Here is a 26,102-nt window from a genome sequence, read left to right on the forward strand (position 1 = left end):
CTTTTGTATTAAAACTCTATTTTAAGAAGTAATAAAAAAATTATCCCAAAGGAAGCCTAAGTTACATCTTTATTGAGAAAAAAATCACTTAAAATGCTCAATGATAGATCTAATGAGATGAGAAAAACTCTCTATTACTATTATACCCTAGCCAAGAGGAAGGTAATTACGACAGAAACTACTCAAAACTTCCTCAACTTCACTTTCTCTATCGATAAGCATCAACTGCTCATGCTTCTCTCTTTACCTTCTATTAATGAAGAAAATCCGACCAAGACGTCTTAGTAATATATTTCCACTTATTTGAAAATTATTATTGATATGCCATTAAAAAATTATCTTTATGGCACGAATCTAGATGCAAATATGAATTTAAAATTTCCAAAATTAAATCTGGGACTATCCGAACTTTGATTTTAGCAAACTTATTGTCAAATTGAATGTCTCGAAGAAACGAACGCATCGACATCAAAATCGATCCAATCCGAAACCAAATGGGTCCAAATCGAGGGCCCGAAGCATATTTGGAAGCTTAAGAACATAAATTGGATGACCAAATGATATTTAAATATAACACGCTTATATTCGAATCGAGCAATTCGATGAGACAAATCGAACAAGCCCAAGATCGCTTAATTCTGACATCATTGGACACATAGATGCTTGACAATGATCGGGGGGATCAATATGGGTCATCCGATGGAGCACTCCGAATTTGTCACAGATCTTTTTCATATTTACGGTTCATGCCGCTCTTAAAAAATATATAAATAGATCATCTCTTCCCACATGAAGGAGAGGGCTTGGACCTTTGCTAGAAATTAGACAGAGCTCTTAGGCTTCAAGAATCTAGAGCTTTGCCCAAGCACCACTGCCAACGAACTCCATTGAACCATCGTCTGGCCATCGCTCGAACGTTGACCTCTGCCCAACCATCATCGAACCATCGCCCGGCCGCTGACCAATGTTGGACCACCATCGCTTGTCTATTACGATTCACTCTGACCTCTGCCAATTACGATTTCTTTGACCTCTATCATCTGCCGACTATGTCTCTCCAACCATTGTTGCCCGCCTACTACAATATCTTCAATCCCCGTCGACTACAGTCCACTCCGACCACCATCGCCCACCGACTACGATCCCTTCATCCTCCAAAGCCCGCCGACCACAATCCTTCGAGCTCTGCCCGCTGACTAGTCCCTTTTGACCTCCTTTGCTCGCTGACCATGGTCCATCCGACATTCGTCGCTTATCGACTATAGTCCCTCCTACCACCGTTACATGCCAACTACGATCCACTCTGAACACTGTCGCCCGCCAACGACAATCACTCTTACCTCCAAATACAATCCCTCCGACCGTCGCCCAACTATGATTCATCTGACCTCAAATACGGTCCCTCCGACTATCGTTGCCCAAATACGATCCTACCGACCAAATGAGCAGGACAACACTATCCTGAGAAAAACTCTCACATCACCGGATTATTCAAACTCCAACTATGTATTGTACTTTATATGATGTATATTTGTTACGCTGAGCCAAACGCCTTCCCCCAGGAAGGACATCATTTATAACGAACCACAAATACTAGTGACTTTTACAACTGGGCAAGGCCCCATCGTTTTTCTTCTTTTTTAGAAATTTTCACCTAAAAACTCTTATGTCTTTTATGAATATTGCACCACTTTCTCTAATATGTCTGTGTTAAATCTTCTTACAAAACTTGATCATTAAATCCTATATCTCTCTCTAGTGCATGTGATACTTCATGTGTTTACGGTACTAAAAAATACTAGTAACGAGCTTAATAGTTAAAGATTTCAGCTGTCTTTGTATATTACATTTTGTATATACATGAAGTCAATTAGTAGATGATTAGATAAATATAATCCTTTTTAATTCTAAAGCTTGATTTCTGATCATGATAAATTAATTATTATTGTTAAGTAATGCTTTATCTGATAGATATATAATATTAATATTTTGAATATTAAATAGGTAAATAACTATCATATTTTTTATGACCGTTCAAAAATAAAAATACGCATGGCATAGGTTCTGTTTGTCCCTTTCCCAGCCGCAAGCTCGGTTCGATAGGATAAGGCCATAAGCTCCGGATAGTTGACATATAAAAGGATTAACAAAATTGATGAAGTGTAGAAGCTAATACTATGGCGACAACCTTCTCCGGCCAACATGTCCGGCAAATTCCAGCCATCACCACAGCCCTGCGTCGGCCGGCGGCATTCCCCAAGCAGTCATCACTATCAATCTCGAAACGGGTTAGCCCATTGAAGTGCGTTATGCAGAGAAGCTTTGTGGAACAAAGCGTGCCCAAAGGCGGTGCGGCCTCCAACTTGAAAGAGCTAATCGATTTCCTCTACGCCGACCTACCCCATCTTTTCGATGAGCAGGGAATCGACCGCTCGATGTACGATTCCCGAGTTCGATTTCGCGATCCCATCACGAAGCACGACACCATCGATGGGTATCTGTTCAACATCCGCCTCCTCAAGCTCCTCTTCTCCCCGCAGTTCCAGCTCCATCGCGTGTGGCAGGTAATGCCAATTCCGTCCTCGTGCCAAAACCTTAGCTTTGTCGTGTTTGCTTTTGGTTGATTGGATTTTTTTTTTAATATTCTTGTGAATATTGATACACTTCCGAATAGATTCACAGTTAGAATGGAATTAATAATCCATCATCAATTAATATATGTAAATCATATTATTTTTATAGGCAAACCGTATACTCTACATGCAGTGGTAGAGTTGATAAAATCTGCAACACAATGAATGCCCAAAACGAACTCAAACTGTACGCAAATTAGAAATCCAATTATCTCTGAGCAAGTAGAGTTGACAATTTTCAAAGAATTTGGATGACCTGATCTTTTGTGCCAAGGACTATTATTATGATTTAATGTAGTAGAGGATAATGAGACCATCTCAGAAATAGAACGATGCAAGGAAAATAGTTGTCAAGATTTAGGCTCCTTCAGGAGTATTTTTCCCCTATTCTAATCTTACACGGTGCAACCATTGTAAGAAAATCAAACAGCACAATTATTATCAAGTAATTTTTCTACTAAGAGGAGATTACTTGAGAGCCTAGGAGATATGAGGACATCTTTCATTGTATGATTAATTCTCCAACATCTTTGATAGATAATCAACACTATTAGCAATACAAACAAATGATAATCTTTGATATGTTCGAATATTTTCAAATATATATGAATTACCAATCATATGATTAGAAACACCAAAATCTAAAAACTATGATGAAGAGAGTAGTGTGTATGTTGTGAAGAAGACAAAGGAGAGAAAGCGAGATACAGGAAACAAGAAATATTGTGTATTGAATGAATATGAGATATGGTACAAGCAGAACTATAAATAGACAATGCTATTCCAATATCACAAAAGAACTGTACGGAGCTGACGTGTCAGTCTTCTTGATAGGCCCCCTCAAATTGATCATTCAAGTTTTGAATGGTCAATTTGTTTTGCAACTCTTTGAATCTAGAGGTGGCGAGGGGCTTGGTAAGTATGTCAGCTATTTGATCGGTGGAGCTAATATGCTCAATGTGAATAGCTTTGGAATCCAAATGTTGACGAATAAAGTGGTAGTCTATTTCAACGTGCTTTGTTCTGGCATGGAAGACTGGATTGTTTGCGAGGGCGATAGCGGAGGTGTTGTCGCAATAGATCGTAGTCGGAGATGCTTGCGGAATCTGGAGTTCTTCAACCAAGCGACGAAGCCATATGACGTCGGATGTTGCGGCAGACAGAGATCGGTATTCTGCTTCGGTGGAGGATTTGGCCACGGTAGCTTGTTTCTTGACAGACCAGGAGATGAGATTGTGGCCAAGAAATGTGCAAAATCCTGAGGTGGACTTCCGATCTAGATTGTCGGAGGCCCAATCGGCGTCGGCATACGTCCGGAGTTGGAGATTGTCAAGAGAGATTGGAAGACCATAGTGTAGAGAGCCTTTTATATATCGGAGCAATCGTTTGAGGCTCTTGAAGTTGCCTTCGGTGGGAGCATGCATATATTGGCATACCCGGTTGGTTGCGAAGGCTATGTCCGGACGAGTGATGGACAAGTATTGGAGAGACCCGACGAGTTTGCGGTAGAGGTGTATGTCAGGGAACAACTTGTCATCTTCAGGTGTGGAGGAGCTTTTTGGAGTGATTGGGGTTGGTGCTGGGCGGCAATTTGCAAATCCCGAATCCTGCAAGAGTTTTTGGGCATAATGAGTCTGATGTAAAAAAATAGCCAGAGGAGGTCTTGAGGACTTGAATTCCGAGATACAGTGAGACGTTTCCCAGTTGCTTGAGAGCAAAATGTTCTTGGAGGTGTTGGAGAAGTTTTTGTATGGTTTGTTTGTCGTTGCCTGTAAGCAAGATGTCACGACATAGATGAGGAAATAAATTTGTATATTGTTTTTATTGAAGATTAAAAGCGAAGGATTTGAACGACTAAACCTGAAGCCGAATTGTTGGAGAAGAGTGGTTAGCTTATGGAACCACTGCCGCGGTGCTTGCTTTAGCCCGTATAAAGATTTGTGAAGTTTGCAGACGTGATGCAGAAATTGATTGTAGATGAATCCGGTAGGCTGTCGCATGAGAACATTGTCGTGAAGATCGCCGTGGAGAAAGGCATTTGCTATGTCGAGTTGTAGGATGGACCATTGGTGATGTAACGCGAGAGTGAGAAGGATCCTTACGGTGGGCATTTTTGCGACGGGGCTCAACGTTTATGTGTAATTGACCCCGAGAATTTGATTGAATCCTTGAGCGACCAGTCGAGCTTTATGTTTGTCGAGTTTCCCGTTTGGAAGAAGCTTGGTTTTGAACGTCCATTTGCACCCGAATATTGGAGCGTTAGGTGGTGGAGGAACAAGCGACCACGTACCTTGCCGTTGAAGCGCAAGAAATTCAACTGACATGGCTGCCCGCCAGTGAGGAATTTTTTAGGCTTGAGCGTAAGTGGTTGGAGTGGATGAGGAAGAGATAGTGATTGAGAGATCTAGAATTTGTCTGGGTTTGTAGATGCCAGATTTGGCACGAGTTTGCATGTGATGAGCCGGTTGAGAGGTGATGAGCGGACTGGAAGTAGTGGACGGAGTGGTGCTAGAGTGTGAGATCGAAGCGTCTTGGCAGGGGGGAGTGGGAGGTGCTGTGGAAATTTGAGGCGTGATGGAGGAAAGAGGAATTGAGGGTGCTGTGGTAGGAATGATGGAGGTGGGAGTAAGCAGAAAGTGAGGTGAATTTGTGTTGGTTTCGGTGGAAGCAGCCGGGGTTGTGATGGTTGGAGTCTGATACGGGAATATGTGTTCATTGAAAATAACGTGTCTAGAGATCTGAATCTTGTTAGTGGAGGGGTTGAAGCACCTATAGCCCTTGTGGTAGGAAGAGTAACTAAGAAAGATGCAGGGCTGAGAGCGGGGGGAAAGTTTATCTTTGGCATATGGTTTCAACCACGGAAAGCATAGACAACCAAACGAGCGAAGATGATTGTAGGAGGGGGAGGTGCCGTATAGGAGATGATGAGGAACTTGGTCTTTGACAGCTTTGGACGGAAGGAGGTTGATTAGGTAGTTTGCAGTGCTAATGGCTTCGGCCCAAAAATTGACGGGAAGTTTTGATTCGTGCAGGAGAGCCCGAGTAGTGTCAAGAAGATGTCGGTCTTTGCGCTCTGCGGTGCCATTTTGTTCGGGGGTGTGCGGGCAATTGATTTGGTGCGAAATGCCGTGAGTCAGCAAGTAGGATTGAAATTGTTTGCTTGTGAATTCTCCGCCTCCGTCGGATCTAAAAATTTTTGGCGTAGAGTTAAATTGCGTTTTTATAAGAGAGCAAAAATGACTAAATTTGGAAAACGTTTCATGCTTTGAGTGCATTAAATAAAGCCAAGAAAATTTGGAATAATCATCGATAAAAATAGCGTAATAGTTAAAACCGTTTAACGAAGGTTGAGGAGCCGGACCCCAAACATCCGAGTGTATAAGATAAAAAACATGCGGAGAAGAAGAAACACTTTTATTAAATGGAATTTTATGGCTCTTTGCCATATTACAAGAAGTGCAGAAAAATTGTTCGGGTATAGTTGAAAGATTTTGAAGAATAGGACACAACGTGTTCAGGACTCCAAGATGTGGGTGACCGAGCCTTGAGTGCCAGAGATGGGCAGAGGATTGAGCTGCAAGAAACGACGTCGGGCGGGTCAAAGGTGTGAGTTGAAGATGATATAATCCGTTACGCATTTGACCATGAAGAAGAGGACGATTGTCCTGCCCATCCTTAATAACAAACCCGTTAGCATTAAAGCATATCGAAACCTGATTATCAGCTGTTAGTTTTGAAATTGAAATAAGGTTGTGCGTTAAGGATGGGACATGTAATAAATTGCGAAGAAAGATCTTACGAGCCGAGTCGGGTAGCGGGAGGATCCCTTGACCGGAGTTTTGGATCGGAATTGAGGAACCGTTAGCCACAGAAACTGTCTGACCCTTGATAGGGTGAGCTGAGTTGAAGGTTGGAGAGGTCCGGAGTGAGATGTGTGGATGCGCCGGAGTCAAGCACCCAGTCAGTAGTCGGAGTTCTTGATTGCTGTGAGAGAAGAGTGCGCGGAGAGGCTGAGGTGGTTGGTGCGTATTTGAAGTTGCATCGGTGCCAACAATTTAGCGCAACATATCCTGTTTTTCCGCAGATCTGGCATGTGGGACGATCTGAAGGATTGGCAGTGGAAGGCGGACGAGCTGAGTATGAGGAATTGTTTCTGTATGTTGAGTTCCGATTCTTGACCGGTCGGTTCTGGCTTCTTCCACGGCCAGGAGCTGAACTGTTTGCATAAAGAACTTGATTGTCCATTGGAGCAGAGGAGTCTTTTTGGTTTTCTTGAGTCAGGTTGATCTCTTCACTTATTAGGAGAGAATAGAGAGTGTCCCAATCAATAGGATGGAGAGATGTCCGGATAGCGGTTTTGAACGAATTGTAGGATGAGGGTAGACCGTTCAGGATATAGAGAACAATGTCCTCTGTATCAAGTTGCGATCCCGATGCAGCGATATTGTCGACGAGGTTTTTAATTTGTAGAAGATACTATTGCATGGAGGTGCTTCGCATTTGAACGTTGTGAAGTTCGTTCTTGAGTTGGATAACTCTTGAACGATTTATGGGTTGCATTCGGCGTTCAAGGGTTGTCCAGACATGATGGGAAGTGGTGGAGGATAGAACGTAGGGTAAGATGGCAGGGGAGATGGTTGAGAACAGAGCGGAAATAAGATTTCGATCGATTAGGCGCCATTTGCTATATTCAGTGCTGGAGGAGTCTTGCGGGCAAGAAACTTCGCCGGTGAGAAAGCCGGAGAAACCATTTGCTGTGAAATGTTGCAAAAGTTGAATCCGTCAGATTTGATAGTTGTCGGAGGAGAGTGGATTTGGAACCAGATTTTTAAGGTTTGAGATCAAGAATTTTAGAGGCGGTGGAATGGTGAAATCAGAGAAGTTACCAGAGTTGGTAGGGGTGGAGGAGGTCTGAGATACCGAGGATCCTTGTTCAGCCATGAAGACGGCTTGGCTCTGATACCATGTGAAGAAGACAAAGGAGAGAAAGCGAGATACATGAAACAGGAAATATTGTGTATTGAATGAATATGAGATACGGTACAAACAGAACTATAAATAGACAATGCTATTCCAATATTACAAAAGAACTGTACGGAGCTGACGTGTCAGTCTTCTTGATATATGTACCTTAAAGCCCTTAAACAAATAGGGATTTAATTATCATCTATTGAACCACCTCATGATTAACCTCAAATTTGCCCATTGTTGCTAAACGAACAACATGATCCTTAATTGTTGCGTGTGCTGAGTTGATTGTTGATTATGCGGACGTATTCAACATTCCTTAATTACATGCCCCAACATCTTACAATAGTTATAGAATATGCTTGTAACCTTTACATGTGTATTGTTATATCTGTTGCATGCTTTTTCCTTTATTTTTCACATTGATTTTATTCTCAATAGAATTCTCATGTACTTGATGTTGAAATATAATTTGTGTTGCAAGTCGTTCCTCACAAAATAGTTCTCTAAAGCGCACATATATGGATGGAAAAGGATCACAAGTCATCAAGTTGGAATGAACCACCTCAAAATTAGGACAATGTTTCTTTAAGAATTGATCTATTGTGTTTGTGTACCTCTTGAATAACTAAAAGATACTAAGAATGTACTTTTGCACATATTATATCCACTAATTCAATCCATAAAATTTTCAGCCCAAAAAGGTAATCATGCATTGAGAGATCTCCTTGGGTCAATTAGCAATCTCATATTTTGATTGAAAATTTCTTGCTACATTATTTTAATTGTAAAGTGTGTGTAAATATTCTCATATATCTTTGGTAACTTTATATGACTGCAGATTGAGAAAAACCAATTGATCAATTGTCCAATGATCCATGTTATAACTTGATGTAATCAAAAAATATAGGGGACCCTATATCTCTTGATCACAAAAAGAAAAATTGACTTCCTAACTAAAAGAAGATACAAAATACCTCAAAAAGAATAGGCAACTTAATTAAGACTAAGCAGCGGAAATTAAAACTACAAACGATGATTTCAACAACTCAAACTCTTACAAACGACTCCAAATAAAATAAAAAGACACCCTAAAGTTGCCGCACTTGGAAGAAAGATACAGGTGGAGTGGCACTTGCGGAGAGACGAAAGAGGTTAGAAGCCCGAGAAGAAAGGTTGGAGTGAACGGCGCCGAATCTACAGTTCCTCGGCGGAATTTTGGCAGGGATTCCGGCAGAAATCGTGGATCCGCCAGGCATGAGGTTTGTACGCAGAATTTTTACTTTTGTTTCTTCTGGATATAAGATGCAGGTCAACATGCACATATTATATCCACTAATTCAATCCATATAATTTTCAGCCCAAAAAAGTAATCATGCATTGATAGATCTCCTTGGGTGCAATTAGCAATCTCATATTTTGATTGAAAATTTCTTGCTACATTATTTTAATTGTAAAGTGTGTGTAAATATTGTCATATATCTTTGGTAACTTTATATGACCGCAGATTGAGAAAAACCAATTGATCAATTGTCCAATGATCCATGTTATAACTCCTGTATCTTTATTTTTCTATTGAGCCTATTTTAGTTATTCAAAAGGAGCGAAATCACTCACATCAATGTGTCTACATAAATTTCTTCCTAAAACAAATAATCAAATATGAAATTCCCAAGTAGGGTAATTTTTACGTGTGAGTTGTATGCCAAAGCCATCCATATTGGTGGATGGTATGGGTGTGATCGGCATGTAGAGTTTAATCAAGACAAGGACTATGAGTTTGCACAAGTTCGATAGCCAGCAAGCTCGACTGAACAGTCAAGTTCAAATTGTGTGTTGAGTCGAAGGCTGAGCATTTGCATCAAGTCAAGATAGACCTACAATGGTAAGTGATGTGAGTGAAGCGGCACGCGTAGTCATATGCTTAATTACGAGCAATACTGATTCATGAGTGGTAGATCTTTGCAAATATTCATAGAAAGCATGAGCAACGCATAGCACAATGTGCAATCATGTGGGGAGCAACAATTATTAGCGACCATGTGGATGAATTGTCGTTCATTGAGTGAGCAAGCAAGAAAGATCCACATATGATGTGTACCAAATCTACAAAGTGATTTTAACAAGATCTTAAGACACAAAGACGAACATTCAATTCTTTGTCAAACGAGAAAATGGCAAGGCTGGCTAATCTTCAAGGATCTATGTAACAAAAGGAGATTTAGTGGATTTTTTGTGATACCATGACAAATAAAGTTATGTACCAATTGCTTGCCCTCTACATTGTTCTATTCTTTATTTAGTGAAGAAAAGATACAATAACAACAACATAAAGCCTTTATCCTACTATGTGGGGTCGGCAACCTGAATCCTTTTCTCCATTATCTCCTTAAGAGTTAAATTCTCATTTAAATCTAATAAACAAAGGTCATTTCTAATACTTTATAACCAAGTCTTTGAGGTCCACCTCTACATTTCTTAACATAGGTCAAATCTAATACATCTACTCTCCTAATTGGGTCATCGAAAAGCTGACATTTATGTGACCAAACCATCTGAGGAGACTCTCTTTAACTTACTGCCACTAAAGCTACTCCAACCTTTTAGCGTATATACTCGTTTATTTTTCTATTTTTTTAAGTGTAAAGCCACTCATCCACCTATGCATCCTCATCTCTACAACACTTAACTTAATTTTGTGCTTCTCTTTTAATGGCCAACATTCTGCGCCATAAATCATTGTTGGTTTCACCATTATCTTATAGAATTTTCTCTTTAGTTTGAGGGATACTTTTCTATCTGACAACAGGCCCAATACATTTTTCCACTTCAAACATTCAACTTAAATTCTACTAATAATATCCTCATCTATTTTACCATCACTTTGAACAATAGACCCAAGCTATCTAAAATGTTTATTCTTTTTAATTACTTGATTGCCCAACGTCACAAATCCCCCACTAGATTTATTACTACTAAAATTATACTCCATGTATTTGGTTTTAGATCTACTCAAATGAAAACCTTTAGACTCTAAGGTTAACCTTCATAATTCAAGTTTTCTTTCAATTCCCTCTCTAGTCTTATGACATATACTCAATAACTCTCTCCTATAATTTTAATGTATGACACATTAACTTAATTTCTCTTTAATTCGTAAACTCTTTTGTATCACCTTTATTCTTAAAAATAGGAATCAACACACTCTTTCTCCGCTCATTTGACATCTTCTTAGCCTTCAAAATAATATTAAAAAGTTCAATAAGCCAAGAAATTCCTTCTCCTAAATATTTCCACATCTCTATTGGAATATCATGAGGTCCAATAGCTTTTCTACACTTTATTTTCTTTAACGTCTCTCTAACTTCAATTTTACTAATACAACGATAAAAATAAAATTTTCTATTTTCATTTAAGGTTCTATGGTTACTAAAATCAATCATATTTTCATAATCATCATTTAAAAGTTTATCGAAATATCTCATCAATCTATGTTGAATATTGTACTTCTAATAAAAGTACTTTTTGATCTTTATACTTAATGCACTTCACTTGAATTAAATCCTTTTTTCCCGTATCTCTTTGTTTGGCTAACTTTTATATATATATATATATATATATTTCACCCTCCTTTGTATTGTATTTAATCTATTTTATAAATTATTAAAAACTAAATTCTTTGCATATCATATTATTTTTCTAGACTCCTTACAAGTCTCTTTATATCTTTTTTTAATTTTCCAAGCTTTTATATCCAAGTTTTTATATCTAAACCATTTTTTTATAACAAAGCTTCTTTTTTTTTTTTTTTTTTTTTAAAATCTTATTATCAATAATCTTTCGTTTGGTTTCATTGCACGTGCAATGAGCAAAACACACTGTAAACATTAAAAGCTCCGTACTCTTTCAGCTGCTTCTCATTTCATTGATTTATACTTCTTCAGATATCTTCATTTAAAACAATTGTTACCTTTAATATTTCATTTATATTGCCTTTTCCCATCTGTTTTGCACAGGAGCACCGTCTCAAAGTACCCAAAGGTTCAACCTTTTCCATTTGATTTCTTTTTTCCATTTCCATATCATTTTTCCTTTTCCTTTTTCGTGCACGAGTACGGTGTCCCCAGCCAGTACCATAAGGGGGTGAACTCCTGTCGTTTTCAATACCTTTTCATTTATTCACTTTTCTTTTCTTTTCTCATTTTCATTCTTATTGTTACCATTGCATACAACATATCTTACATATATCTCTATAAGTATTACTTATCATTTGCATATACGAATCATATACATGTGTATGTTTTCTTTCTAAACTTTACTTTATATTTCTTGATATACTCAGTACATATCATTTTTCTTTTCCATAAATGTACACATACATGCCGTTGCTTATTTTAGTTAATCATTTCCAATAGTAGCAGAAATCATAAATCTAAATAATTTCATATATACTTCTTTCTAAATGAAAAATAGAATTGAAATAAAGAAATTTAAACTTTTATAAATACTCACTTTAATCCTTCAAAATTCTCAATCCTTGGAGCAACCTCAACTTTGAGTTCCTATAACATCCACAAAATATAACTTCTATAAAACATGCTTTCATAACAAAGTTGAATTAAATTTATTTACGGATAGTTACTTACAAAAGGTGAAATAGGAATTTTCTAAAAATCCCTAAATCCTTCTCTCCCAAAATTCTTCTCTTTGCTTCAATTCTCTTCCTTTAACTTTAAGAAACACATTGTTCGCTTTAAACGAAGTAAACGAAGGAAATTTATACTAAATCTGAAAGAAAAATTTCTACAAACCTTTTTCCTTCTCTTTCTCGACCGATTCTCTCGTTCTTCAAATTTCTCCCAAAATAACACTCTGATAACGATAAGAATGAAAAGGAATTGCTATTTCTTACCCTTGAAGATAATCATTTGCTAAAATCGGAGAAAAGAAAAACCTACCTTGCTCTCACGCACGAAGCCGTCGCCGCCCTCTCTGTTTCGCGCTAATAATAGAAGGCTGGCCGGTTCGGTTGAACCGGCCAAGCCTAAACCAGTTATTACAGAATGAATAATATAAAATATAAAAAAGCATAAGATATGAAGTAAAATCAAAATATCCCAATAATAAGACAACATGAAATATAGTTCAACTCAAAATTCTATCTTTCCCAAATCTCAGTATTCTTTTCATTAACATATAATTCAAATTTCCAAAAATAAATAGCAATGACATATCATATAAGAACTCATAAGTCATCAGCATTGTCATCACTAAGGGGTTCTTCATTTGAAATTTTGAATCATCATTATGATGAACTGCTCTCTCCCCTTCCTCCTCTCCTATAGAGTCCAATGTCGGGCATTTACTTCAAGATTTATGTAAGTTTTAATATATATATATAGCGTGAGGCGTAAGCCTCATACCAGTGAGGCAAGGTGGGCCTCAACTAAGTTGAGGCGCAAGCCTCGTAAAAAAAACTGGAGGCGTAAGCATCGAGGCATTTTTTACTGGAATTGCGCAAAGGTGAGCCTCATATATATATATATATATTTCACCGTCCTTTGTATTTAATCTATTTTATAAATTATTAAAAGCTAAATTCTTTGAATATCATATTATTTTTCTAGACTCCTTACAAGCCTCTTTATATCTTTTTTAATTTTCCAAGCTTTTATATCCAAGTTTTTATATCTAAACCATTTTTTATAACAAAACTTCTTTTTTTATCTTTTCTTGTACATTTTGATTCAACCACTAATTTTTTTTACTATTATGAGCTTTTTTTTTTTTGATACTTCAAGTACATCATTTGCAACTTTCTTAATATCACTAGTTATTTTTAAGATATTATTCGAAATAAAGATGGAGTGATTTGTTCAATTAAATCCGTCTTAATAAGAAAATAATTAAATGGATTCCTAAAAGCTAAATATTTACAATAATATTGATGATTTGTAAATATTTATAGTCATAATTTACATGTAATATATGATACAGTAATTGTGTAATTGAGTGATTGATGTTGTAATTTATCTGTCATTAATGTATATTAATTTGATATTGTTAACGTTTGAAACCGTGGAATAAAGTTATGATTAGTTATCCTTATTTATAAACCAGGTTAAATAATTCTTTTAGTTTGCAAAATTTTAAAACTATTTTTTTATCAGACTCATTCATGGTGTTTATCAGATAGAAGATTTTTTACTTGGGTTTAAAATAATTTTTTTAATAAGATGTTTAATTCAAATATGAAAAATTCAGTAACATTAACACAAAGCATCTTTTTACAGCATAAATTCTAATTTAAATTTGACCGCATTTATAGCAGCAGTTGTGATCGTATTTAAGTCTAAATTTATTTGGGAAGTTTAGTTTTACTTTTCAGTTTTTGTAGACAGGGCCATTTGAGCTAACAACGAGGTGGACAATGGTGATGAAGTTTGTGCTTATACCATGGAAGCCGGAGTTGGTTTTCACTGGCGTGTCTATCATGGGTGTAAACCCTGAGAATATGAAGTTTTGCAGCCACGTGGTGAGGTTCATGTTCTTGTTTTGATTGACTCTGTTCTTTTTACAAATTTGATGTGACTTCTGTTATTGCTATCTGTAGGATCTATGGGATTCAATTGAGAACAATGAGTACTTCTCTTTGGAAGGTGTAGTGGATGTTGCAAGGCAGGTACATATTCAATTTTGTTGATCTTTAAGAAAAGCCAGCACGCATAGGTGTGCTCATCGGACATTCTTATGTAAAGCATTTAATCTTCGATAGCTGCGGTTTTATAAGACTCCAGACTTGGAAACACCAAATTACGAGATCCTGAAAAGAACTGCCCAGTATGAGGTAATGATCTTCATTCAAGCTTGTTTCAATACAGTTGTTCCTGGAAATGACTAAATTTTTTGTGGTCATGAAAAATTCCCGTTTCTACTTATATGATATTATGTTATCATTATGCCACTATCTCGTTTGTGTATTGTGAGAGAAATTATTTTGTGCGGACGCCGAATACCGTTTGGAGACCAATCAAAATGAGCCACATCGGTATCGCGGCTCAGTACTGCTCGGTACCTCGCTCTGTATTGCTGACGTGGCTCATTCTGGTTGGTCTCCGGATGTAGAGCTGTGTTTGGCGTCTGCACATAATAATTTCTCATATTGTGAAGCAAAAGGCAATCTCTAATCCATATTTTTAGTCATTTGTCTCGATATATTGAATTTTTAGATGAGATTCTGTGTATCACACAATCCTCTTTTAATATAAACCTATCTCATTGTTTCTCAATTTAACTAAAATATGTTTATGTAGAGAAACTGTCAGAACTTGTCCTAATGCTTTTTTTTTACCTGTAATGTGCTTTTTTTAATGGTTGTTTAAGCGAGTCATTCTTGCTTTTCTTGAAAACAACATATATCACCCGTTAATCTTACATTATTTTGATTCGTTATATTAGAATTTGAATAATAGAAGGACAATGGTAATGGATTATTCTGTTGCCATAGGTTAGGAAGTATGCATCCTTCCTTGTGGCTGAGACTAAAGGAGATAAGCTTTCAGGCTCATCTGGATTTAATGATGTTGCAGGGTGAGTAAGTCAATTCCATTTCTGCGTAACGTTGTTTCAGTTAAGTTTACATCATTATTTTGATCATCTTAGGTACATATTTGGCAAGAATTCCACAATGGAAAAGATTCCCATGACCACCCCTGTCTTTACACAGGCTAATGACGCTGAACTGTCGGAAGTATCAATCCAGATAGTTCTCCCCATGGATAAAGAATTAAGCAAGTAAGCGAATAAAACTTTGTTTACATGTCATGTTGAACAAAATTTAGCACCTAAACCAAGGATGAAGTTTCTGTAACATTTGAAAATCTATATAGCTTCTGGAATAAATAAATGAGCATGTCATTATTTAAGTACCAAGTTTAGGTTTTAGAAGTTTTACTCTTTGGATGATTAAACTTGGTTACATTCCATGAGCAGCTTACCTGAACCTAGTTTAGAAACAATCAGCTTGAGAAAGGTAGGAGGCATTGCTGCAGCCATAAAGTTCAGTGGCAGGCCAGCTGAGGATGTAGTTAGACAAAAAGAAAAAGAACTACGGTCTGCTCTGATTCAATGTGGTTTAAATCCTATCCGGGGTTGCGTGCTTGCTCGTTACAATGATCCTGGGCGGACATGGAGCTTCATCATGGTACCTCTTTTTTCCTTTAAATTGTACAGAATTTTTGTACAATTCAAGAAAATAACGGCTCTTATGTTCTATGATTTGTTCTATTTTCTGCAAGAGAATGCACAAAACCTTCTTATAAGTGATTACATGCATCACTAACCTTTACAGATTTGTTGAGTAAGCATGAACCATATGTTCATTTATCCTATATGGTGATGAATGGAAGATGTGATTTGAAGATTATATGCCAATTTTTTACACAGAATATTAAGCGTATTGTCTCTTTGAATGAAAAGTCTTTAGTCTTTACAATCCGCTGGCTATAATATGTTAGATGTAGTTTTCAATCAATATAAAAACCATGGCATTTGTCATTTTGATGCAGAACATTTTAGTTAAATTGTTCCTTAGGCATATGTTAATTAATTTGTTATAAGTTTGTTATAGGATTCTAGAATATTCTTGATTTCTCTAGGTTTCTCTATGATTTTCCTTAGTAGCTTATAAATATATCAGTTGTAAGAAGAAAGAGGAAATGAATATTTTTGGAATTATAACAGTTTTTCACTGTTTTTGGTCTCCTAGAGCTGTTTAGCTCTTCTTCATCTTGCTTCTTCATGTTTCTCCCCACATCATATTTTTATTTTGGAAATTTGATTATTTTAGCTTTGTTTGAATGTGGATTTTATTTAGTTCCTTAGTTTAGGCACCGTTGATTTCAAGCTCTCTTATTTTCGTTGTTGTTGCTGCAGAGAAATGAGGTCTTGATATGGCTCAAGGAGTTCAGCCTAGATTAGTATTGTTTCCAATTTGTATACGTCATTCAAATGCACAGTACTTTCCAACAGCTACAGGAATGAAATATTTGTTACACCGCCTATGATCAGCTCAAGGGCTCAGATGGCAAAACCTTAAAGGTATCTTCTTTGCAGATGGTTGTTCTATGTAATTTCATTAATTCTATATTGTCTCAGTTGAATAAATCTATTGGGGAAAGCTAAATTAGCTTTTTCCTCTTACTTTTATTAAGAACACTGATGCGAGAGGATTGAAAGCCCAAAAACTTAGGCGTCCATTTTTGTCAACAGATTTTGTTTTAGGATAGCAAAATCAATTTTTAGGCATTTGATTGAAGTTACTACTAGATGAAAAAGTTTTGTTTCATAGAAACTAGAAAATGTGGGTTGTGGAAAATAAAGACAGATGTAACTCTATTTATTTTGATATTACTATAAAAAATCATCCATTTTGTATTTTATTTTTAATTATTAGTTTACTGATGGATGTTATGAAGTTTTTTAAATTATTAATGTCATTAATAATGTTAAAAATAATGTAATTAGTATTATTTGTTAATAATATCTATATTATTAGTTAATTAATTCGTATTATTTGATGCTTTTATCAATCAAATTTCTTTATCACAGTAAAGTTAATAATTATTCATTTTATTTAACAGACATGACAACATAATATAGTATAATAAAAGAAAATACAATATAGCATAACACATAAAGAAGCATCGCCAAACAGGCCTTGCGCTATGAAATCGCCTTGGCCCTAACATTCTAATAACTGGTTAACTATGTAGGGGTGTGAGTGTGTGAAAATTAACAGATAGTATTGAACGAATTTTATTAAAAAAATTTGTTCAGTTTTAAAGTAGTTAGTTTGGTTTTATCATACTGAATTTTCACTATTACTAATTCTTAAAGCCACATGTTATATGAAAAGCTAACATTTGGATTGGATCTGTATTCTAGATTTTGGATATGAAGCTATGTATTCTGGATTTTATTAGAAAATTCAAAACTTCTTGTGAAAATTTTGGTTTCAGTGTAAAACTTTTGGCTTGTTATTGACGCATATAGTGGAGAATTTGATCGCATTAATTATTAATTTTTGATATTTGTGATTAAATGTGTTCAATATTTCAAGAAAAACAATTTTTTGGTTTCAAGACATCATTAACTTTGATGCAGAATCCAGCTTTGATGAAGTTTGATATGTTTAATTTGCCACTTGCAAAATTAAAATTCATTTGTTTTGGCAAGCCCAGCCATGGTTACTATAGATGGCCTTTTAATGCCATTTTTCGTTCATTAACACAATTTAGATACAGCATTAACATAACACACCGATTTACATATGTAGAACACCAGTTTTTATTTGTTTAGTTCACATTATTAATCCACTATGACTGCACATTATCTTGTGTTTTCTTTTGCAAGTTATACCAAATCAGATTTCTTCATTCCTTTGCTTCAGATTTCTAGCTACACCAATATGTATAGTGCACCAAATCAATCCACTGTTTTGCATGCCTTGTTCCTCAGCTTCTCTCTCTTCCAGTCCCCTATCCATCGATCTCCTCACTGTCTTGTACACCTCCCTCTCTCTTGATTGTAGCACACTTCGTTACTTTCACTGCCTTCTCTCTTCACATGAAAATTGCTTAATTCCAGCTACAATCCCAATTTTGAGTATATCTATTGCCAGCTTCTAATTCACAAATTGTTCAGCAAAGTGTAGCCAAGTCACCTTGAACACACCCGTTGTCATTTATCTGTAATGCTTCACAGAGCACCCCCACCGTGTCCCAGAATTATCATCTATATTGCCCACTCTATAACAATCAATTCTTCCCCTCCATCCTCTTCTCAAATCAACAGCTTAAAAACCACTTCTCGCCCCAGTCGCTCTCTCCTCTACTTTGATAACCCAAATAAATGGGCAGTTTGCAACCTCCATGCCAAGCCTAATCTCCACATGTTGCATAAGGGCATCTCCAACCGAACTCTAAACACATGAATGACGTTGCTCGCGAGATCCAGCCAAACGGCAAAACTTATGGTATTTGGTTGCGGGTGAACAGCGCGACACCAATATTAGTGTCGCACTGTTCACCTGTGTTATTTTTCTGTGTCTACCGGATTTGTCGAAGAAACGTGCGAAGAGGAGAAAGACGGTTACCTTATGCGAAGGGCTCAAAATGGAGTTTGATTGGATATGTTCATTCCATTTTTTAGTTTCACTGCATTTTGGAGTGAAAAATGAGATTTTCGGTTGGAGATGCCCTAATCCTAGTAGCACAAAGTTGTCAAAGCTCACATAGACCATTGAACTCCGCGCCCCCTCCCCCTCTCTCTCTCTCGTCACACACTCCCAATTGTAGTTTGATAGAAACATGAGCCCTATAGATTACACTATCATGATGACAGGTTTCCCATACAACTTTCTACATTGTTGCTCGGGCCTTTGAAATGTTCACCTCCATGCCATCAGTGGCTCACCTCTCTTCCCTGTGCTAGTTAGTGTTCACCATAAGATGAGAACTTGGCAAGAGATGCTAAAGGTTCCTTATCATTAATTATCAAGTAGCTTATTGTCATTGACGGTGTAAAAGCAAAGGAGCCCCGGGCTGGCAAAGCCATTGAAGATGAAGTGAGAGAGCTTTAAGCTCATGTACTTTATCAAGGTTCTAAATGTGCAGGTAATCAAAGACAAGTACAAGTAGGGTGTGGGAAAGGAGCTTTTATTCTGTACAGAGACCGGACGGGAGAACCGTCCAGTTAAGCACTGGGTACCCAACGATATCCAGCGATATCCAGCGGTACTGAGTGCCGGTACCGAGCTGGATACCCACCAAATTAGTTTTTATATTATTATATGTTCAAAATATTTTTATTGGAAGTTAAGTACACAAAATATATCATAATATATAGTGTTATACATGTCAAATTAGTACTCATTGATAAAGCATGTTGCAGTTGCCCAAAGATTACCTTCGGAGCTATAAGTCAATTTGAGTCATGTATAGTAAGTTGTTGACCGTGAATCAGTTTAAATCACTTGCAACTCAGAACTGCGAAGCTTTGAATTGTCTCTAGCCTAAGGCTTCATTTGGGATAATTTTTTTATTGCTTTCTAAAGCAGTTTCCTAATACAAAAAATTTTAGTTTAAACTTTTTTTTACTAAAAAATTACTTCAAAAAATAGTAAGAAAGTCATCCCAAATGAAGCCTCAGTCACCAAAAATCAAAGTTTGTCAATTTTTCCAGGGATCAACCCTTATTAAGGCTTTGTTTGGAACGACTTTCTTATTATTTTCTGAAGCAGTTTTTTAGTACAAAATTTTTTAGTTTAAGAAAATTTTGTATTAAAAAATTATTTTAAAAACAATAAGAAAATCATCTCAAACGAAACATAAATCTTCACTACTAAGCTATGTGACTAGCCCAAGTACTTAAGAAATCTCTCAATTATTTAGGCTATTTGCCCAAAGAATTCAACTCTTCTATAGTTCTCAACTAGCAACCAACTACAAACCAAATTTGCTCACTACACAAATAATTATATTGATTACAAATTATGTTTCTTATATAATTTTATATAGTTAATTCTACAATGATTACTTCAATTCTCATATATAAATAGATGGTCCCTACTTTTTGGGTTTTTTCTTATATTGAATAGAAATTTGATATCTTTTTACAATAAATATTAGATCAAACATTAAGTAGATTCCACCTCATTATGAATGCATGAGAGGATGCATGTGATTGTCATATGAAGTTCAGTACTCCATTACTATATTAGAGGTGAACATCTCATGATCACTTCTGTTTTATTTGAGACAATTTTCTTACTGCTTTCTACAGCAATTTTTCAGCACAAATTTTTTGAAAGCAACAAAAAAATAGTGACAAAAAACTAACTCAAATGAAGCTTTAATGAAAATAAATGTAGTGATAGCCCACAAAGTTGAATCTTAATAGTTGAGATAATTCATCAAGTATGAGAGTGTAAAAAGATTTTTTTTTTTTTTTTTCGTTCAAATAAAAATGTGTTTCAATATTATAGATAAAAGAATTTTTTTTAATCCTTCTATTTCACACAAATGAAGAAGGCCTAACTCCATACTCAATTTATCTATATACTTAAATTTATGTGGATGTTATTTCATATAATTGTAATTTATTCATTGAAGAAACATTTAATTTTGTGGAGTACAAGTTAGAGAGAATAATAACATGCTTCTTCGTTATAAAAAACCAAAAATAATAAAATTGCTCACCTACGGTCACCTACGGTTGCTACCCATAGCTTCTGTTGTCATCGTCACCTGCCATCACCAATTATATCCATCGTATTTCAATGCATATGAAATATGTAATAAACCCACCGCTGCTTGTCCGGGTGGTGAAGAGTCGTTGGGTAAAGCTTAGGTCCCTGGTTCGAATCCCTTGGCAAGCAGTGAAAGCCTGAAGTGTTGGCCCGTGTAAATTGGTGTGGGTTGCATGCTAGGTTGACCGGAGTTTTCACTGGTCTAAGGACAGTGCTTACTCATTAAAAAAAAAAATTAATACAAAACACAAAAAATATTTCAGTTTATTTACTTTGCATAAAATTAAATAATTTAGGTAGTTTTACGATACATATATTCCAATTATTTTATATTTCTAAATTTTATACATTTTAAAACACCCAACAAAAAATCCCCTAATTTCTACACTTAAATATAAATGATAATCCAATATAAATGCCATATATTAAAAAATAAAAGGATTAAATTAGAATTTATTATTTTTATATCATTTTGAAAATATAAAAATTTCTTTCAGTCATAAATAATCTCACCACAAAGTCCGATTCTTCTCATAAGCAACTCAAATTAAAAAAAGACAACCAACCACCAAAACCAACCAAATTCCTCCTATTCTTCTTCTTCCTCCATTTGGACTCACCAAACGCTCTAACAAAACCCATCTCCATACTCTCAAGAATTTCTTCCTTTCTTCATTGCATGGAAATAAATATACAATTCCCATTTTTTTTAATTAGACCATCTCCAATGGAACGGCAAACAACTGTTTGTCGTTCTTCTGTCGCTCCAACCGAGCAACAACTTTGCCGCTATTTCATCGCAAGTGAACAATACGACACCAATATTGACATCACACTGTTCACCCTCTAAATTTTTATGTGTCAACAGGATTTGCCCGCGAAATGGAGAAAGACGGTTACAAGAGGAAGAAGCCCCCGAAATGGAGTTCGATTGGAGCAGAATTACCGCATTTTAAAGTTTTGCTGTATTTTGCAGTGGAAAATGAGATTTTCGGCTGGAGATGCCCTTACTAATGCTTCCCACACTTGCCTTCATCATTTATCAGTATTGGTGGATGCTTGGCCACCTAACAAAGCCTTATCTTGCAGATGCAGGAGGAGAGAGGTCCCATGCAGAAGAAAACTTCAGCACCATTGCCACAAGGATCTACTTGTGGTTTTCCTATTAACACCATAAAGTGCAAAGTAGGCCACCTACAAATCCTTCTTATTCTGAATGGCATACCAGTTTAAGAGCCTATTATTCTGGTTTTGTCATCTAATATATGGTTTACCAAAGCTCAACACATGTAATGATATATTATTGCTTGTTTTATGGCATCTTTTTGCCCATCATATTAATAATAGGATGTGATGTGAAGAAACGATTACTCATCGGGTAAGGACATGTTAGGGACCGCTTTCTTAGTACTTAAAGTAGCTTTATAATATTAAAATTACAAAAATTAAAATTTTTGTACTAAAAAGTTGTTTTAATAAGCAATAAGAAAGCCAGTCCTAAATAAAGTCTATGGCTTTGTTTGGGACGGCTTTCTTACTATTTCTTAAAGCAATTTTCTAGTATATAAATTAAAATTTTTGTATTGAAAATGTGCTTTAAGAAGTAGTAAGAAAGCTGTTCTAAATGAAGCTTAAGTCTTTGTTCGGGATAGTTTTCTTATTTCTTAGTAGCTTTTTAGTATAAAAATTATTTAAAAGCAATGAAAAGTTGTGATTAAAAGCTGTGACAAACGAAGCCTAAATATTATAGTTTATGATGTCTATTAGTATGTACTCGTTTTGTATATATATATTTTTAAATATAAAATTTTATATTATTATATATTTGTAGTGTACATAACTATGTACTTTGTAGTTCAAATATAAGTCTATTTACATAATTTGTATATATTCTTATTGGAATAATTGAAAGTTTTGCCTATCGGTGCAAGTGAGTCTAGCTGGCTCAAGCTTGACTTGATAAATGGCTTGTAAGCCGAGCTCGATGAGCTATTAGAGTCTCAATGAGCTATCGAGCAAAGCTTAAGCCTATCCTAACTTGACTCTTTAGCTCACAAGGTAACTCATTTAAAAAATATTGATTTAAAATATACTTAAAATATATTTGGATTTGAGATTTTTAAGAACAATTTTTTAAAAAAATGTTTAAAATATATATAAGAATCTATTTTTTATATAAGTGACTCTTTGTTATTTTATTTTTTATCATTTTATTATAATAATTGTTTAAATCAAATTTTTTTTAATCTTTCATAATAAACAAACTGGATTAATTAATTTAATTTAAGTTTAAGCCATATATGATTTAGCTCAGCTTGATTCATTTACACTCATAATTATGCCCAATTTCATAGAATATGAAGGATAAATAATTATATCCTTTCAAGAAATAAAAATATAATTTAATAAAAATATAAATTTAAGGGCAGCGAGCTACAATACAAACATGCAATGCATAAAAAGAGGAGCTGCATCCAATAAATTAGATTTAGCAGCTCACTCCAAACCCTAAACAAACTAAGCTTGAGTGACTCAACCCATTAGCTCGTGAGTCAGTTTGTTTAATAAATATTAATATAAAATATATTTAAAATATTTTAATATTTAAAATTTAATTATAAAATTATTAAAAATATTTAAAAATATATTCCCCTTCAATTTATTAATTAAGCGATTCTTTATTTTTTTTAATTCTTATTTTTTATCCTTTTACTATAATAACTATTTAAATCATAATTATCTTCGTTCTTTCATAATAAACGAGTCAGCTCGGGAGTGGACTCAAACTCGTAAATTTAAGCTAGAACTTGATTAATTAATCAAGCTCAAGATCACAATATGAGTAACTTGAGCGTGATTCGACTCGTTTACACCCTACGCCCTCAATAAATTCACCAGCAACGTCACTCAGCATCCACCTATATATGTAGAAGAAATTATTTCGTGCTGAGTTCAGATGATAAGAACCGTGCAGACTGTGAGTGTACACACTATGTACAAAAAGTTGATACACATTGTGTATAAATTTATACACAGTGTATACACTCATATGTGGGACGGTTCTTCCAACTCGGACTCTGCATAAAATAATTTCTCCCCATATAGCACTATTGATTTTGTTTTCCACCTCAGCTACAACGAAGACAATTATTCAAGAGAATTCAAACTTGCCCTATCACAATTAGCTATCCATAGTGCATGCCTACCTTGCAGTGCAAGTTCACTCGCTTTTCTCCCTCTACAAGGCGACATAAGCTTTAGCATAGGGTGAATATAATCTTTATCTATTTATTCATTTAGTCTTGCATATAACCCTTAGATCTCTACAAATTTAGGGTGAATATAATCTTTTGGACATTTTAGCATTCATTCACACTTTGACTACAAATATTCCATTCTCACAGAGCTTTCAAGTAGGGGTGTCAATTTCAGGTCACGGGTCGGGTTCGGGTCGAACCCGAAACTGACTCGGCACTATTCGGGTCAACCCGAACCAGGCCCGCTTCGGGTTCTGGTCAACCCGACACGACTCGAATGACCCGTTTTCAACAAAAAATTACTAATTTTCGGGTAAAAAACCGGTCTATCTCTTCTTTTGGGGTCAAAAAAGGGGTTATCTCATCTTTTTCGGGTCAAAATCGGATTGCCGTGTTAAAATCGGGTTTTTGGGTCAAAATCGGGTTGCCAGGTTAAAATCGGGTTTTCGAGTCAAAACGGGTCAATTTCGGGTCAGAGGGTTAACCCGAAGATTTTTTTGAACTTGAACCCAACCCGTTTCGGGTTCGGGTTGACCCTAACCCGAAATTTTCGGGTCAAATTTTCGGGTCGAATTTTCGGGTCATGTTAAATATTGACACCCACCCCTACTTTCAAGGTTATACTAATCTACGAGTGATTAAAGTCGGGTTTCACACATAGATAAATTTAAATCCAACAATTCAAAAGCTTTAAAATTCAACTTGATTATTTTTTATTAGAACATCATGATATAATTTTTTGTTTCAATTTAATATTATATATAACTTTAAAATACTTTTGTAATTTTATTTTTTTTATTTCAACCCCAACCACTCCTAGCTTGAAGGCATCAATTCTTCGTGATTAAGCCATCCAACTATATGAAGCTCATGATGTACTGTCACCACCTATTGGACCCGACCAAAAAGGAGGTTGGAATGAGACTTTGGCTACAGAACATTAAAGACGAAGAATGGTATAAATCATTTGTAGTTATTTAAGTCTCTCGGATAGTTTCAGAAATTCAATTTTTGACATATTTATATATCTAACATTTAATTCAAATTTTTGAATCACATAAAAATATTATTAATATTAATTTATATAAAGCAAAGACCTGAAGAGCATTTGGAAGGTTCAAACCATAATTTGAATTATCAAACGGTTTCAAAATGTGACATGCTTATAGTCGAATCGAACAGCTTGATGAGACGAATCCACCGAGCCCAAGATCTCCAAATTATGATATTATCATTAAGACATTCAAATTCCCAATAAACATTCCATGATCAAGGAGATCAACATCGGCCATCTATTCAAACCACTCTCAACTTACTCTTAATCTTTCTCCTATTTACTTGCCATGTCACTCTAAAAAAATCATAAATAAACCCCTCATTCTTCATTGATGAGGGAGATAAAAGGGACCCCAAGCAAGAAGAGAAGTAAGACTTCTCTTGCCACTAGACTCCTCATCGACCACTGTCGTACTTCAGCTCGGCCACCAACTGTTGATAGACTTCTGTCTGGCAACCAACTGGCACTAGATTTCTGCCTGGCCACGAACTAACGCCAGAATTTTGCCCAGCCACTGATTGATACTAGACTTACACTCAGCCTCCAACTAACGCCGGACTTCCACCCGACTTTTAATTATTCTTGGACTTCCACCCAACAATGTTCCTTTCGACCTTTGTCACTATACAACGGTCTTTCTGACGGTTCGTCGCCCGCCGACAGACGCCAGACTTTCTGTGACGACCCCAAGATCCGTGTAGCGAAAGGATTCATCTGATCGTTCTATTGCCTCTTTTTTTTTTCTTTCTATCGGTTTCCTCATCTGTTGTTCATATCAATCCATACATACATATATCCAGAGCCAGAGATAATTACATTACAGAAAAGAAACAGCAGCAGATACTATAATTCACATATAGTACAACAGTCAGAGTACA

At 35.8% G+C, this 26,102-nt stretch overlaps 1 protein-coding gene across 3 annotated transcripts; it reads left to right on the forward strand.

The window, feature by feature from the left end:
* The first annotated feature begins 2,136 nt into the window (after positions 1–2,136).
* On the forward strand, positions 2,137–19,645 carry LOC110095188. Of its 3 annotated transcripts, none has more exons than XR_002302943.2 (9): positions 2,137–2,564; positions 13,999–14,136; positions 14,215–14,283; positions 14,377–14,448; positions 15,109–15,191; positions 15,264–15,395; positions 15,594–15,804; positions 16,536–16,700; positions 19,277–19,621. XR_002302943.2 is itself a non-coding variant. In XM_020820619.2 (8 exons), exons 1-8 carry the CDS (start codon positions 2,178–2,180, stop codon positions 16,578–16,580), a joined length of 1,137 nt encoding a protein of 378 aa, XP_020676278.1. In that variant the 5' UTR covers positions 2,137–2,177; the 3' UTR covers positions 16,581–16,947. The 3 variants fall into 3 exon arrangements, 1 of the variants encoding a protein (XP_020676278.1); XR_003701952.1 differs by having other exon boundaries at positions 2,433–2,564; positions 14,003–14,136; positions 19,277–19,645; XM_020820619.2 differs by lacking the exon at positions 19,277–19,621 and having other exon boundaries at positions 16,536–16,947.
* The last annotated feature ends 6,457 nt before the right edge of the window (positions 19,646–26,102 follow it).

Source organism: Dendrobium catenatum, unplaced genomic scaffold (genome assembly GCF_001605985.2).
Source record: "Dendrobium catenatum unplaced genomic scaffold, ASM160598v2 fragScaff_scaffold_1063, whole genome shotgun sequence".
NCBI lineage: Eukaryota > Viridiplantae > Streptophyta > Magnoliopsida > Asparagales > Orchidaceae > Dendrobium > Dendrobium catenatum.